The 16,338-nt window shown below is 39.2% G+C and overlaps 2 protein-coding genes, 1 long non-coding RNA gene and 1 pseudogene across 5 annotated transcripts; 3 read left to right on the top strand and 1 right to left on the bottom strand.

Moving 5' to 3' along the window:
- Window positions 1-240: 240 nt before the first annotated feature.
- Window positions 241-1,484, bottom strand: LOC121788749 (CEN-like protein 4). Its single transcript, XM_042187364.1, has 4 exons — window positions 1,270-1,484; window positions 1,054-1,115; window positions 604-644; window positions 241-523 (listed from the first exon to the last, which is right to left on the bottom strand). Exons 1-4 carry the CDS (start codon window positions 1,474-1,476, stop codon window positions 303-305), a joined length of 531 nt encoding a protein of 176 aa, XP_042043298.1. The 5' UTR covers window positions 1,477-1,484; the 3' UTR covers window positions 241-302.
- A 2,460-nt stretch (window positions 1,485-3,944) lies between these two features.
- On the top strand, window positions 3,945-6,983 carry LOC121788747 (aspartate carbamoyltransferase 1, chloroplastic-like). 3 transcript variants are annotated; one of them, XM_042187361.1, is made up of 6 exons: window positions 3,945-4,098; window positions 4,504-4,994; window positions 5,067-5,206; window positions 6,173-6,346; window positions 6,455-6,691; window positions 6,765-6,983. In XM_042187361.1, exons 2-6 carry the CDS (start codon window positions 4,511-4,513, stop codon window positions 6,870-6,872), a joined length of 1,143 nt encoding a protein of 380 aa, XP_042043295.1. In that variant the 5' UTR covers window positions 3,945-4,098; window positions 4,504-4,510; the 3' UTR covers window positions 6,873-6,983. The 3 variants fall into 3 exon arrangements, with proteins under 3 accessions (XP_042043295.1, XP_042043294.1, XP_042043296.1); XM_042187360.1 differs by having other exon boundaries at window positions 3,963-4,098; window positions 4,488-4,994; XM_042187362.1 differs by lacking the exon at window positions 3,945-4,098 and adding an exon at window positions 4,212-4,371.
- Window positions 6,984-12,019: 5,036 nt separating this feature from the next.
- Window positions 12,020-13,232, top strand: LOC121788748. Its single transcript, XR_006047894.1, has 2 exons — window positions 12,020-12,090; window positions 12,750-13,232. It is a non-coding gene; the product is annotated as an uncharacterized LOC121788748 (long non-coding RNA).
- Window positions 13,233-14,630: 1,398 nt separating this feature from the next.
- Window positions 14,631-16,256, top strand: LOC121788750 (annotated as a pseudogene).
- Window positions 16,257-16,338: the final 82 nt, after the last annotated feature.

The raw sequence follows: 16,338 nt of genomic DNA, 5'->3' as shown, positions 1-16,338 counted from the left end.
GACCGGAGTGGACATGTTGCAAGTGTTCCTCCCGGTGTCAGTTTGGAAATATTGTAGAACTATTTCCAATTTGACATCCAAGAGTAAAAACCTACAAATATTCCAAAGAAACAAAAAAAAGATAGTATATACCAAGTAACATAAAAAAGACTACTCTTGTCCTAAATATACGCAATTAACATTTTCCATCGAACAAAATACAACACTCCACGTAGTAGCTACTTAATTTTGATTATATAGTAGAGAATTACAAATTACAATCATAGTTTATTCTCGTATTAAGGAGCAGTACGGTCTAGGAGCTAGCGTGCTCTAGCAGCGGTCTCACGTTGGCAGTTGAAGAAGAGGGCAGCGACGGGTTGTCCTAATTCGTGTTCAACGGAAAATTTCCTGCTGCAGAATCCATCTCTGCAAAGAGGGACGCTCACAGACTGCATCCTCTTCTTCTGCTTGTACAGAATAAATACCAGCCGATGTATTCCTATGTTTGGCCTTGGCATTTCGTAGCTAACCACTTCTCTCCCTGCAGTAGTGTATACTAGTAATAATCTAAAAAACAGAATTTATTTATTCATGTAGAAGAAAATCAAAATAATTTCTAACCAAATGAAGAGTCCGTGCTGCCTGGTATATTTGTCACTATCCTGTTCAAAAAGATGATCAAATCATCACTCAGTCTTCTAATTAATTTTTTTTCTTAACCAACTAATGTCTCATTTATACTTGGACATAGTTTTTCTGTACATATGGATGATCGAATCATATCAGTATCACCAACATAAATTCAACAAATTTTGTAAAAATGAAACCTTACTAAGCCATTATATATTGTAGCAGTTTTTCTTTTTTTATTTCTTTGTGATAAAAACAGAAAAAATACAAATAAAATTTAGGGATAGTCATTGTAGTATTGTTCAACATCAATCCATTTCATAACATAATATAACGCTATTCCTTGTGTATAAATTATAGTACTCCATATATGAGAAACCTTGTCCACTATAGTTAAATGATTATGAAGAAGAATACAAGATTGTATTTTAGCAAGCTTACCAATGTACGTGCTCTCTGAGGAATGGATCACTAGGACCAGGAACATCAGGGTCTGTCATGATCTGCAACAAGTAGAACAAGTTAATCACTACAACATACGACACCTTCATTTTCATCTCTTTGCAAACCTAAACCCTAAAAATTCGATTTTTGCCCAATTTCGACTCAAAAACTGGATCAAGTTTGCAGGCAAGAGAGAGAGGTACATATATTTACCAAGGTGAAAAAAGTAGAGAAATCTCCAGCAGCATGGAGTAGAACCTTAGGTTTGGAGATAAGAGTGGAAGGAAGAAGATGATGGCCATTGTAGACATGATTTTTGGAATTGTAGATAACAGACATCTTGGCAGTGGGGGAGAAGCTATCAACCACTTCTCCAACCACTTTACCAATTACAAGAGGATCTGATCTCTTCTTAATCATTATCAACATTCAACAACAACTACTTTTTCTATGGTTGAATCACCAAAATCCCTTGTATTTATAGTGGAAACGACCACATGTCATTTGTATAGTACTGTAGACAAATTAAGGAGCATTTTCTAATATACTGTTTGAGCCCTACTATTATCCATGGTACAATTTTACGTGTCAAGTGATGATGAATTCGGCTCTCTTTGCGTTATTATAAAGTGAGTAAATGTGTTGAAAAAGATTAACAATATCATTTTTCAAGATATACTCCTATGGGGTATACTAAAATAGAAAAACCATGCTCTACATGGATGATTCAAATTAGCAATAAGATACCACACTTTTTGTGGATGAAGCTAAGAGAGTTAATGTTAGATTTTTTGGTTTTGATTTCATAAATAATTTCTAATATATTATGAACTCAAGACGATTTTATGACAAGGCTACAATATTGTTATATAAACCTCGTGTACTGTTTTATTGAAATGTGAGATATGTGTATTGAACGACAATTTGTTCATACATCGGTCATTAAGTTAATACTCTCTCCGTCCAACTATAAGAGTCACATTTTACTATTTTGGTCCGTCCCACAATAAGAGTCAAACTTCATTTTTACCACAAATGGTAAGTATGTCTCACAATCTCTTAACTCACTTCACACACGTTTTATTATAAAACTAATATAAAAAAGTGAGTCTCATATTTCACTAATTTTTCTAATTCGATATTCTTTACATTTCTTAAAACCCATGTTCACAATAAGAAATAATTATATTACATTATTTTGTTATATAAAATGCGTTTTGTAACATACTACTATTAAATTGCTCTTTTACTTCTTAGTTCCCAAGTATATTATGAAAAAATATCAAAATCTGATATAAATATACTACTACAATTGAAAATAAAAGAATGTTTGTCATGATATGGGGAAAGAAAGTTTATAGGCTTTTTTTTCGTCCCTTTGTAGGTTGGATTTAGTTATTATCTGGAAGGTAACCAGAAAACAAGGAATGCCTTTTTGAAAAATAGTTACGTAGAAATCAAAGAGTTAAAAAGATGATTTGACATTGATGTAAGTTCTGCAATCTTCGTTATAGTCGATCTCTCAATTTCGCAAGAGTAATCTTAATCGATCGAACTAGGGCAGGTTATTCGGTCGGTTCGGTTAGAACCGAACCGACAACACGGTTAACCGAGCATAAAAGTAACCGAGATTGAAGCACCGGAACCGAAACCGAATTGGCCTCGGTTCGGTTCGGTTCCTAACCGAACCGGAACCGAATTAAAAAAATAAAAAAATATGTCGTTCATAGCCTATTTCTCACTGTGCCCCAACAGCACCCGTTGCTTCTCCACCGTATCAAGCTCGTACAACACCGATTTCGTCTCCGGCACGTACCCCTGCTCCATCATCTCCTCTGACAGCTTCACCACCAAAGCATGGACCAGCTCGATTTGAGGATTCACCTCGTCCACATACCTAATCGAGTACACCCTTTTCTTCGCTTCAATCCAGCAGCCTCCCGGTACCTTCTGCAACCCCTTCTCTTCCAACACCTTCTTCACTCTCTTCACCTCGTCCCACATCTTCGCCTCCGCGTATATCTCAGCAAGAAGCACGTAGTTCCCTGCATTCGTGGGCTCGAGCTCAAACAGCATCCTGCTCGCCCTCTCTGCAAGCTCCACGTTGCAATGAATCATGCACGATCCGAGGAGAGCGCCCCACACCATCGCCCCTGGCTCATCTCGCATATCGGCTATGATCCGAGCCGCTTCCTTTAGTCTATTAGCTCTGCCAAGAAGATCCACAATGCAAGCGTAATGCTCCACGCTAGGGCGAATCCCATGCTCTCTCCTCATCGAATCAAACAATGATTTTCCCTCATCAACGAGTCCAGAATGGCTGCAAGCTCCCAACACACTGATTAATGTTATTGGAGTAATTCGATTCCAATCGGTTCCAATCGGTTAGAACCGATTGGAACCGAACCGAACTGATAACCGAGTAGATGCCTTAATTTTGGAACCAAACTGAACCGATAACCGAAGTGTGATATTCGGTTCAGTCATCGGTTAACCGACTAACCGATGACCGAATTACCTGCCCTAGATCGAACAAAAAAGTACATTGAATAATATAATTGTGGATAAAGTACTTTGTATTTAAAATAAATTATTATCTTAATATAAACTCAAATAACCAAATGCACTCGACTAAGTTTGAATAAGCTCGGTCGCCTGTTCGCCTTAAATATCAAAATATTCGATTTAGATTTGAAGTTCGCTACATAGATAATAGATTTGTAAGGTGGGCTGTTGCAATTCTTTGAAAACCCCAAAATTATAGCGTTAATTGCATTTATTATCTGGTTTCATTTGTTGGGCCACTCGGTTTAATACTCTGAATTTTATTCAGAATTTATTTTAATATTGAAAGTTCGATAAAAATGAAATATTTTAAAATAATTTTATACTAAATCGGTATTTCCGCCGATTCGAGGACGAGGACTACCATTTTCAAAAAAGGGGTCACTGCTCAGTCAGTACTCACTCTCACGTTATTATACTTGTGCAATTTATACTATAGATATAGATTTAGAAGACCAATTTTCCTCTAAACTGGTGGTAAGATTATTTTCTCACTCAATTTTACTCTTCATCAATTCATTTGTGGTCCACTATATTCTTCAATCATGTTTAGATATTGCGTATAATCAAAATTCACTCATGTTTTGATTGGAAATGGACCTTATTTTCCTATTGTTCACAAAGTGTTCGATGCTATGCCTCAAAGAGCCTGCTTAACCTCGCTGCCACATTAAAATGTTTGTTCAACCAACCAAAATGAAAACTCTATTGTATCAAAGTTGTGGATAGGATTATTGGGGCGACAAAAAGGTTTCTTTTTAATGATTTATTCAAGAATTTGTAGAATACATTGGTGAATTCTGCTTGTGGAGATTTGAACTCCAAATATTTAGCAATTTGAATTGTGCTGACTGATAAATGTTAAGCTTTATGTATGACCAGGTATAATATGGCATCATCTTCCATGTTTTCTGCTTGGACCATGAATGGGAATGCACTTGCTTCTAAAGTTTCAAGGATCATCAATGATTGTTCGAAACAAACATATAAGTCTCTGTCCATATCTGCATCTGCCGACATTTCGCATTCGGCTCTCAGGAGAGGAGTTGAATGCAGAGCGCTGAATGGTGAGAGGAAACCTTCCTTTGCACTGGGGAGTAAGTTTCAACTCGAAGATGTCATTGAAGCTCAGCAGTTCGACAGAGATATGCTCAGTGCCATATTTGAAGTGGCACTGGAGATGGAGAAGATTGAGAAGAACTCTACTGGAAGTAACCTTCTTCAGGGGTATCTAATGGCTACCCTATTTTATGAGCCCTCAACCAGAACTAGGCTTTCATTCGAGTCGGCTATGAAACGTCTGGGAGGAGAAGTGTTAACCACGGAAAATGCACGAGAGTTCTCATCCGCAGCAAAAGGGGAGACGCTTGAAGGTAGCCAGTCATTTTTATTTGTTTTTGAGCCTGTATGAAAATATGCTAATATTGATCCATATTGATCTCCAGACACCATAAGAACGGTTGAAGGCTACACAGATATCATAGTGATGAGGCATTTTGAAAGTGGTGCTGCAAGAAGGGCTGCAGCTACAGCCACTATCCCGATTATTAATGCTGGAGATGGTCCTGGACAGCATCCAACTCAGGTCTGCAATGAGTTATTGCTTTTTAATCGAATTCTTAAAATTTAGCTGAGATTTTGGCTTGTTCACATCCAAGGATTTTCCTTTAGATGGATATGAAATTATTGTTTTATTGCTTTTGCTTATTAACATTTAGTTCACCCTTGTCCATGACAGAAGACAAGAGAAGCATATAAAAATTTGCAAGTAATTATTAATAACTTGTTAGTTTTCAAGCTTAAAAAGGTGGTTTTGGAAGGGTGGATTTATTTGTATTTACATTTCTAGAATGTGCTATCAGAACAGAGGTTTTTCTAAGATTTTTTTTTTCTTGCTATATGCTATTGGAAGGTTACTATCTTGATACCTGTAATGTACCTGGAAATGGTTGTGAACTCTTTGATGGTTTTGGTCTAGGTGCTATTTTCGTTCTTGCTAATTTGATATTGCTGCTTAAATATGGATGGTTGCTTTAAGTCATTCTTTTGTAGTATGAGTTTATAATATAGTAAGTATATCTTTATCAGTTCCTATTTCCTAATGGTCTCTGTAAGCACTAACGAAAGAAATTTATAATTAGGTTCATGTAGGTTGACCACACTATTATTTTCATGCATCTATCTCCAGTGAACAATATGTGTGGTGTATTCGTTGCTTTCTGGTGATCATAAGAAAAGTGATATGGTTCCTATGCTAGTAAAATAAGATGAGTTATTTTGGTTTCTTCATGTGAGAATCCTGAACAGTAAGTTAAGCCAGTGCACAACCACAGTAAAACAAAGATGCTCTAAATTTATCCGCTTGACTGAGTCCTTTGGCTTATCACAGTTCTTCGCGATCTAGTACATTAGATATAGGTTAGGTTAAGTGACAAGTTAATATTGTCACTTGGCCAGAACGTATAAATCATCTAATTATTGATCTTGTGAATTCTGTTTTGTGATTATTTAAATGTATTTTACGCCTATGCGTTTCTATGTTGGCGAACAGGCTCTCCTTGACATGTACACGATTCAACGAGAGATAGGAAAGCTTGATGGAATAAAGGTCGGGCTTGTGGGAGATCTTGCTTACGGGAGGACAGTTCGCTCACTTGCCTATCTTCTGGCCAAGTACAAAGATGTCAAAATTTACTTTGTCTCACCAGAAACAGTGAAAATGAAGGTAGATGCCAGTGCGAGAAAGCTAGTTTTTTATATAGGTTGCAGATTTCTACCTTGATTACAGTCACCAGTGAGTTCATATAACACTGCTTCAATATTCAATTTTCAGGATGACATAAAAGATTATCTAACATCCAAAGGCATTGGATGGGAAGAGAGTGATGATCTGATGGAGGTGGCTTCTAAATGTGATGTGGTATATCAAACCCGTATTCAGAAGGAGAGGTTTGGAGAGAGAATCGATCTTTATGAAGAAGCTAGAGGCAAGTACATTGTGGATGGGGATGTGTTGAGAGCAATGCAGAAACATGCAGTCGTGATGCATCCTCTACCACGCCTTGATGAGGTAGGACTTGACTTGTCTCCACTATATTGCTAGTGTTTTGTTTTCAAAGTTGTGATGGGCTGCATCCTTTCAGATAACTGTGGACGTCGATGCGGATCCAAGGGCTGCCTATTTCAGACAAGCCAAGAATGGCCTCTACATTCGTATGGCCGTTTTGAAGCTATTGCTTCTTGGCTGGTAAAAGATGCAAGGATTTGTTGAAGCAACTATTTCATTTTTCTCATTCTATCACTTTTTTTGTTTGACGTTGAGATTATGGCAAGGATTCAAGAAATGTTTGCTTGTGGTGGTATTATTTGGGCGTACACAAAAAAAAAGTTGTTAGTCATATGAAGTTCACAATCTTCGTTTGTGCCTTGAGCGATACATCATTTTCATAATTGAATATGATTATTACAGCTACTAGGTGTTTTAAAATAAGAAAACTGTAATTTCTCGATTATAAAAAAATCATTTTGATCTATCTATCAAAATTAGTTTTTATCTATTTAGAGCATCCACAATAAAACGGACTAGCCGACGGACTAGTACTAGGACAAGCCAAAAACACCTTCTGCCACGTCATTAGGACTAGCCACTGCACTGCTACATCACTAGGACATCTCACTGCATAATAGTGGACTAGCACTACTCCGCGCGCTAGTCCACTATTGTGGATGTTCTTATAATAAGTTTGATTTTATCTAGTGGTATTGGTCCATAAATCACAAACTTTAAAATAATTCCAGTATCTCTCAGAAACATTAAAATTAATTTAAAATATTACAAATTTTAAGTTCCCTGCGATATTTTCACTTTTCAGCCAAAATATATTCTATGTGAACTACCGTAAGAGCATCCACTACGAGTCCCGCGAGCGGCTCGCGTTCCGTCCCGGAGGGACGGTTCCGCCGCGGGACCCGTTGCAACGTTCGTCCCGTCCCGTAGCCCGTCCCATAGCCTGTATCTGCGAGACAAGGGACGCGCTGGCCCGTCACGCGCCCGGGGGCGACGTGGCGCGCCCTCGATGCATGCGTGACGCCCACTCGCGCACGTCGCCCCCGATGCATGCGTGACGCCCACTCGCTGGCCCGCGAGTGGGCGTCGTCACGGATGACGTAATAATTCATTTTTTTAAAAAAAAATTCGAATTTTAATATAGCGCCCACGCCCAACTCCAAGAGGATCTAATTGAGCACATTTGGGAAAACTTTTGCGGAGAAAATTAAATTATGTCATTTTTATTTTTTTAGGATTTTAATTATGTCCATTATCTATTTTTTTGAATTTTAATGTTGTTTTAATTTTAATAAAGTGTGTTTGTTTTAATTGAATTGGGTTGGAAAAAAAAAATAAAAATGAAATTGAATGAATAGTAATTTAAGGGACGGTTAAGGGACGGAGCGTTGCAGGTTCTGTCCCTTAGTTAAGGGATGAAGGAATAAAGTACACTGTGGCTCTCAAATAGTAGTTTAATGGACGGTGGGGGGACGGTGTAGTGGATGCTCTAAAACGTTCGTATAAAATATCGAAACTTTGCCATAATTCATAGAACTAACTTTAAGAGCATCCGCAGCGGTGGCGGTTGGCGCCACCGCCGTCCGTGCCAGCGGCAAGGCGAAGGACCGCCACCGCTGCAACCGCGCCGCTGGCACGGCGCTGCTCGATGTATCAAGCACGTCCGTGCCAGCGGACGCACACGTGGCGGTCTCCCATTCGCCAACGGCATAGCCGTTGGTTTCAAACATTTTTTATTTTTATTTTTTAAAAATCGGATTTTTATTAAAAAAATCGATAAAAAATAAAAAAAAAAAATTCACTTCCCCAAAAAATATATCCGTTTATAACCGTTTTTCCACACTTTTTAATTTTTTTAAATTTTTTTTACCCCAAAAATACACACTTTCATCTATAAATACCCCAAATTTCACTCCAAAAAATTCACACTTTCACTACACAATTCTCATCATCAATCTCTCATATCCATTTTCATCTTCCTCTCACACCCTACAACACCACTATGTCCGGTAACGACGACAACCCAAGCGGCTCTCACGGTTGGAACCCCGAATGGTTCGGTTCGCAACCGTTTCATAGTCCGGAAACGGAATATTCGGCCTCTCCTCTCACCCAAGATTCGGGCGTTCCGAGTGGCTACCGGCCATACCCAATCGACGATCAAGGTGCCTCCGATGGGCGCTACGGGTGGACACCGGAGCCTAGGCCTCGCGCCCCTTCCCAAATGCCGAATCCTCCATCTCGCGCCGGTGTCCGCACACCGTACTCACCGGCGGAGATGGAAAGATTGTTCAAGGCGTACTTGGAAATCTCCGAAGATGCGGTGGTTGGAACGAACCAATCCGGCGATCACTTTTGGTGGCGCGTCTCTAGCCGGTACAATGCACACCGGCCGCCGGGAACGATCGAGCGCAACGAGAGTATGGTGACCAACTGCATCGGCCGAGCCAACGAAGAAATTGGCAAGTTCAACGGCTATTTCATCCAGGAGTCCCGGAATGCCGGGAGCGGCCGAAGCGAGGTCGACATCATCACCACCTCGCTGAGCACCTACCAATCCATGAACGGTAAGTCGTTCAAATATCTTAACGTTTGGCAGGAGACGCGGACGCACCCGAAGTATAAGGGAGGCATAACATCCTCCTCTAGCGGCTCCTCCAAACGCTCACGGTCGGCATCCCTATCCGACGCCGGCGAAGAAGTGGCTAGCCAACTCGCCGAAGCTAACTTGGGTAGCCCCGATGCCCAACCAAGCGGTTCCCGACGCCGACCGCAAGGTAGGAAGAAGGCGGCGGCCGAACGACGTCGCGCCGCGACTCCATCTGCCCCTGCTCCCGAACCCGCACCCTATGTTCCACCTCCACCCCCGAACAACTCGTTGTGGGCCTTTTGGCCCAACTCAATATGGCCGATAGGTCAACTATGACCCCCACGCAACTTCAAACGCACGAGTCCATGATATTGGGTCTCCAAAAACAATTGGGGTTGGTGCCGCCGGATGCGTAGTCTTCCTCGGGTTATATTAGCCAATAATTATGTAATTTTTAATTTTTAGGAGTTTAATTATGTAATTTTTAATTTTTAGTATTTTAATTATGTAATTTTTAATTTTTAGGATTTTAATTATGTCTTTTTATTTTATTTGTAATTTGTTATTTTTATTGTGGTTTTTTTAATGAATTTTAGTATTATGAAAATGTTTTGTGTAATTGAATTTTATATTAATTGTGCTCGTCCTTGCGGAAGAGCACAGTTGTGGGTGTTGTGCTATTGCCAGAGAGCAGGCATGAATAGTACCGCCGGCCCACAACCGTGCCGCTGGCAAGAGCACGGTTGTGGAGAGCATCCACAACCGTGCTCTTGCCAGCGGCACGGTTGTGGGCCGGGCGGTACTATTCATGCCTGCTCTCTGGCAAGAGCACAACACCCACAACTGTGCTCTTCCGCAAGGACGAGCACAATTAATATAAAATTCAATTACACAAAAACATTTCCATAATATTAAAATTCATTTAAAACCCACAATAAATATTACAAATGACAATAAAATTAAACATTGCATAATTAAATCCTAAAAATTAAAAATTACATAATTAAAATCCTAAAAATTAAAAATTACATAATTAAAATCCTAAAAATTAAAAATGACACTACTCGTTGCCGAATTTCGCCCACATGTGGTTGATTAGGTCTTCTTGTAGTTGATTGTGGATTCGAGTATCGCGCATTGTGTGTCTTGTCTCGATCCTCTGGCCAACCGTCGTATGCTCGCCTCGGCGTAGGAGACCTCGCTGTTGAGCTTCCGGCTTCGTCCTCGTCGTAGAAGCTAGCGCCCTCGGCCCTTCGTCGGCTATAATCATGTTGTGTAATATAATACACGTGAACATGATGTCGGCGATATTATTCACGTACCACAGCCGAGCCGGGGCCTTCACAATGTTGAATCGAGCTTGAAGGACCCCGAAGGCTCTTTCGACATCTTTCCGCGCTGACTCTTGACGCTGCGCAAAAAGAACTCGTCTCGGGTCGTGCGGGTTGTGGAGCGTCTTCACGAACGTCGACCACCTTGGGTAGATACCATCGGCGAGATAGTAACCCATGCGGTATATATTTCCGTTGATGGTGAAGTCGATCGCCGGTGCTACACCATTCATCACATCATTGAAGAGTGGTGACGAATATAGCACATTCAAGTCGTTGTTGGATCCAGCAACGCCGAAATATGCATGCCAAATCCATAGGCGGTAGTCGGCGAATGGGAGAATCACGTAGCACATTTAAGAGTGTTGATAGTTTGTATGAGAATTATGAATGAGAGATGAATGAGAGATGATTTGATGTGATAAATGGATGATGAATGTGTGTATTTATAGATGATTTTGGGGAAAAAAAAATAAAAAAAAAATCAAAAAATTCAGAAAAAACGGGAAAAAAACGGCCATATTTTTGGGATTTGGAATTTTTTATTTTTTATTTTTAGCATTATTTATAATTAAATACCGATTTTAAAAAATAATAAAAAAAAGTTTAAACACAACGGCTATGCCGTTGACGAATGGGAGCGCGCCACGTGTGCGTCCGCTGGCACGGACGTGCTCGATACATCGAGCAGCGCCGTGCCAGCGGCGCGGCTGCAGCGGCGGCGGTCCTGCGCTTGCCAACGGCGCGGACGGCGGTGGCGTCTTTCGCCACCGCTGCGGATGCTCTAAGAATCAAAATGCTTTCTCTCTCATTTTAGTTAGGCATTTACAAGGCCATAGAAAAATTCAAAATCTAACTCGTTTATTAAAAGAGATTTTGATTGTCATATTTGGGGTTAAATATGAAAAGACTATAGGCCCAGGCCCAGTAGGTGCCGACGCCGTCGATCATCATCTGTGCAACCCTCGTTTCCCCCTTCTCATACAGGTCTGCTGCATCAAAATTCAGAGATTAGTGATTTCAGGCAGAAGATAGAACAAAAATGAGTGCATACAACGCATTTAAATCGAATGTTCCAGTTGCGTGGAGCCGTAATCTCTACATAACACTGGTTAGAGGAATCCCGGGCACGAGGAAGCTCCACCGCCGCACCTTAGAAGCCTTGCGCCTCACCAAGTGCAACCGCACCGTCATGCGATGGAATACCCCCACTGTCCGTGGAATGATCCAACAGGTACTCTCTCTGTCTCTCTATTTGGTTGAATTAGTTGTGATGTTGCTTGGATTGAATCAGTAGTACTCCATGTTTATATACAATTTTCAATGCAGGTGAAAAGGTTGGTTGTGGTGGAGACTCAAGAAATGTACAATGCTCGGAGCAGAAAGACGCTACTCACCGAGCTCTGCGCCCCCTTGGTCGTAAATCACCAGCCTGCCTCGACTAATGATTCTTCTGCATAATTTCTCATATTAATTCTCTGGTTAGCTCCTTTTTTCAGTGAGTTATATTCAACCAATTGTTTGTAGATGGTGATAATGATTATGCATTTCTAAGTCTCGCTGGATTCTTTTCGGGTGAATTTTCAGTTGTTTTCTCACGTATAATTTCATCAACATATAGTTTTAGGATCAGTGATATGTTTGGGAACCGAGTCATCATGATAATTTCTATCGGATTTGGTTTGAGCTTTGCTGGAATTATTGATGGTTTAAGAGTTTAGACTTTAGAGTTAGTCCTAAAAGGTAAAATAACACTAGTAATTGCTAGAATCACCTGAAGCATAGCTTTGATCCTAAATTAATTATTCAGTCACTTTGCAGCAATTCATTGCCCCAAAATAGCCATTCCTGTATTTAACACTTGTTCGGTTATTCACAAAGGTAAATAGAGAAAGTTTTCTTCACTTTTCCAGGTTTGAGTTTTTAAATGAAACTGGTCTATGCTGTTTCTAGCTTTAGTTGGTGTTAAGTTCTTTATCTCTCCCTTACCCTAGAAAGGTCATTGATCTGGTTGTTATTGGGTGAAGAAAGTAGAAAAGTTTATTTATTTGTTTGTTAGGCTTAACAAGTGTAGCTATATCTGTTTTTGTTCCCTAGTTATTGCATTATGTAATACTAAGATTTGAACCTGTGCCTATAGGTTATCTCATAATAAGTTATCTCTATGAATGAGGACTGGTGGCATGTTCGAAAGCAAAGTTTAAGCACTAAACTGGGAGAACATATTAGTACTATTATTGCTACTTCTCAAGCTTTTATTTTTGTGGAGGGGTGATTCAGCTACATAGGTGTTCTGACCAATGCGCTTCTACTGCTTGCTGGGAACTTTCTACTTCTGAAGCTTTTATTGTTGAAGACTTCATTTACTCGCATGATGAAAGAGATGATTTATCTTCAGTTGATGAGAATTCGATGTTTTGGCAATTGCAGTTGTGCTCATTTAAGTTTTAGGCACTTGCCTTGCTTGTTTCTGTACCTTTCAGTATCTTTCTCTTTTGCCGCAGTTTCTGCTTTCGTTTGGTGATCGTATGGTGTAGGCTTTCATAATTATTTAAACATTAAACTTCTTTATTGACTTAGATGCTAATGGGAATATTCTAAGCTGGCACTTGCCATTGATGAACTTTAACTGGTAGAAAATTAGAGATTAAGAGTTTTGATCTGTGCTATTTCTTGCAACTTGCAAGGATCTAGCTTATCTTGTTAATCTGCATGGTTTGATTCCCTCATCTTATCTCTACAAATAAAATGTTAAAAAGCTAATTAAGTAGTAGTACTACGTATATAATGATGATTTGTTTGATCATGATGTAGAACACGACTATTATTATTTCTCCAGATTTTGATTGCCTACAGTTTTGCAATGCAAACACAACTAGTGATAATGCTATTAGTTTCGCTCCCTTTCCGCTCTCTCGGCTTCCTCCTCTTGAAAATCCGCGCTGCTGCACATGTAGCGCAAGCTAGCATAGTTGCCTGTCCTCCAACCACCATACTTGCCTCTTCGGTGCTGGTTTCTGGGTCGGGTGGAATTGGTATTTGAGAGAGGGGTGAGTTTCCTCCAACTACTGTGTCCAATTGAAAGGGGTCTTACTCTTGTTGTGGCGGGGATTGAAGGATTTGACATTGCTATAGTTTCTCTCTTTGCTCTCTCCTCCTATTGTACTCCTGTCGTGTTCATTAGCAAGATTGGATTTCGAAATATAGCTGATCCCTATGTAAACACAATTCTAACACGAGAGATTTTTTTTTATCTAATTTGACGCAAAATTAACAGGTGTAATTTGATAACATCTCTAAAAGCTGCATTTGGTTTTTTTCATTCTAGTTTAGCTCTCAAGTCACTTGAGAGTTGAGTCAAGTGTGGTTTGTAAAATTTGCAGGTTCGACGATATTAAAGAAACAAACTCGGTACATACATATATATCATATATGCACAACATATTTTAATTTCCTGAATAAACGCATTTACCTTTTACTGTATAAATACAAAATTTATAATAAAACTTAGTTGGGACATATTCTTTTTTGGATGTTTCAACCAAGTTGAGTCATTTCTTTTTTTTACCAAAAAATCAAAACATTCAATCATTTTATTTTATTATATCACCTACTTTATTCTCTCTTTATCTTTCATACTTTATTCCTCTTCTACTTTATCTTTCATGCTGTATTCCTCTCCTCTACTTTTTAATATAATTTTTTAATATTTGTCTAAAAATTTTGACTCAACTTAATTGAAATAGAGGAAGTATATCCTTTAGTGATTCATGATTTTAAGTTTTAACAATTTATCCATAAGGCGTTTTCTCAAAACAGACACATACATACACATAATATAGCTTCAGATTGAATTGCTTATTTAGGCCCAATGGATCAAAGAATGGAGCCCATTAGGGTTTATCTTCTGTTAGAGATCAGTTATCTGTACACCCGCACCGCTCTCGCTCACTACCCTACCATTTCTCATCAGGTTTCTCCCTCAACTCTGTCCTTCTCTCTCCTCTAACTCTGTCGTCTGCGTTGTGTGCGTATTGATTCGATTAAGCATTTTATTGGATTGAATTTGTGCTGATATGTTCTGTTTGGTTTGTATGTGCAGAGTTAGGCTGCGAATCACGAAGTTTTGAAGGATGAGGTGAGATTAAGCTTCAATTTTTTGTTACTATACTGTAGATTTATATTGCTCTGTTACGAATTGCGTACGCATTTGCACCTATATGAACGGACTAATATCTAAATTGAATGTCCGAGGCAAAATTTGGGTGTAGTCTGAGTTTTTTCTCCAATTGTATTGAGGAGACAGCTATAAGCTAGTTTTCACATTGTAAAAAATGGCTATGCATTAAATTATTTGAAAAGACTGTTAGTAGATAGTTTTGTGGCGGGGCGTGTTAATTTGGTTTCCACCATTACGGTTTTGCAGTAAGCTTCAGAGTGAAGTCTTGAGAGAAACTATCACTCAGATAGTAACCGATGCCAAGGAGAAAAGAGAAATTTCACTGAGACAGTTGAGCTACAAATTGGTCTGAAAAACTATGACCCGCAAAAGGATAAGCGTTTCAGTGGTTCTGTTAGGTTGCCACATATTCCCCGTCCTAAAATGAAGATTTGCATGCTTGGTGATGCTCAGCATGTGGAAGAGGTGCAGTTTCATTCTTTGCTTGTGTTCTTTGTTAGGAAAAGTTATTGTTGCATGTTTTTGAAAAACATATTAGATCAAAGTCATCCATGTTCTTTCCCTTTTTTGTTCGAGACTAAAGCTATAATTCCAGTGTTCCGGATTGGTGGCGGAGGTGTGTTTTCTAGAGTTGAGGCAAAAGCATTATAATGATTTGTTGTTTATCTTCATCTGCTTGATTTCATTCATGCACAAAAAACTCCTTGATTGGAATTTAGTTGCCGCTGTAATCTACTTGTGATTATAGTAACTCTGATACCATATGAACATCTCTTTTAAGGTTAGCTCAATTAACCAAACAAATGCATTATATCTAATTCCATATTATATACTTTGTGTTATCTGATCAGTCACCTTAGCTTTAGGAATTCTGCTATGAAGGTTTAAATGTTGTTTCTAGTTGGGTTTAACTTACTTGATGTGCAAAACTGCAAATATATCTACAGGCTGAAAAAATTGGTCTTGAGTCCATGGATGTGGAGGCTCTGAAAAAGTTGAACAAAAACAAGAAATTGGTGAAGAAGCTTGCCAAGAGGTATCATGCTTTCTTAGCCTCCGAGGCTGTTATCAAGCAGATTCCTCGTCTTTTGGGACCTGGTCTAAACAAAGCAGGTATTTGTTCATGTGCTCAAAATTGTTAAGTAATGCAAGGCATGCCAAAACTTGTCTTGCATCTGGTTGTTTGAAGGCATTGAATCACTAGTCTCTTTTTTGGCTTGCTTGTTAATCACTTTGTCCTTGAATTCAGGCAAGTTCCCTACACTTGTGACCCACCAAGAGTCTCTTGAGTCCAAGGTGAATGAGACTAAGGCAACTATCAAGTTCCAATTGAAAAAGGTGCTCTGCATGGGAGTAGCTGTTGGGAACTTGGACATGGAAGAAAAACAACTATTTCAGAACATTCAAATGAGTGTCAACTTTCTGGTCTCTCTTCTCAAAAAGAACTGGCAAAATGTGAGTCCATATGTTATAACCGATATTGATATCTATAAATATTTCTTCATATGGTGTTTGATTTGTTGTGTCTCCTACGATTATCATCTGTTAA

Source organism: Salvia splendens, unplaced genomic scaffold (assembly GCF_004379255.2).
Source record: "Salvia splendens isolate huo1 unplaced genomic scaffold, SspV2 ctg1133, whole genome shotgun sequence".
Taxonomy (NCBI): domain Eukaryota; kingdom Viridiplantae; phylum Streptophyta; class Magnoliopsida; order Lamiales; family Lamiaceae; genus Salvia; species Salvia splendens.
Note: the sequence above shows the minus strand (reverse complement) of the source record. Positions and strands in the feature narration are given on the sequence as shown.

Excerpts from the sequence above, each read along its gene's own strand:
- LOC121788749 (XM_042187364.1), bottom strand. The coding sequence starts at position 1,476 with ATGATTAAGAAGAGATCAGATCCTCTTGTAATTGGTAAAGTGGTTGGA. Across the intron at positions 1,116-1,269 it reads TCTCTACTTTTTTCACCTTG|ATCATGACAGACCCTGATGT; the intron begins GTAAATATATGT and ends TACTTGTTGCAG. Across the intron at positions 645-1,053 it reads CTCAGAGAGCACGTACATTG|GATAGTGACAAATATACCAG; the intron begins GTAAGCTTGCTA and ends CTTTTTGAACAG.
- LOC121788747 (XM_042187360.1), top strand. The coding sequence starts at position 4,496 with ATGACCAGGTATAATATGGCATCATCTTCCATGTTTTCTGCTTGGACC. Across the intron at positions 4,995-5,066 it reads AAAAGGGGAGACGCTTGAAG|ACACCATAAGAACGGTTGAA; the intron begins GTAGCCAGTCAT and ends ATTGATCTCCAG. Across the intron at positions 6,347-6,454 it reads CAGAAACAGTGAAAATGAAG|GATGACATAAAAGATTATCT; the intron begins GTAGATGCCAGT and ends TTCAATTTTCAG.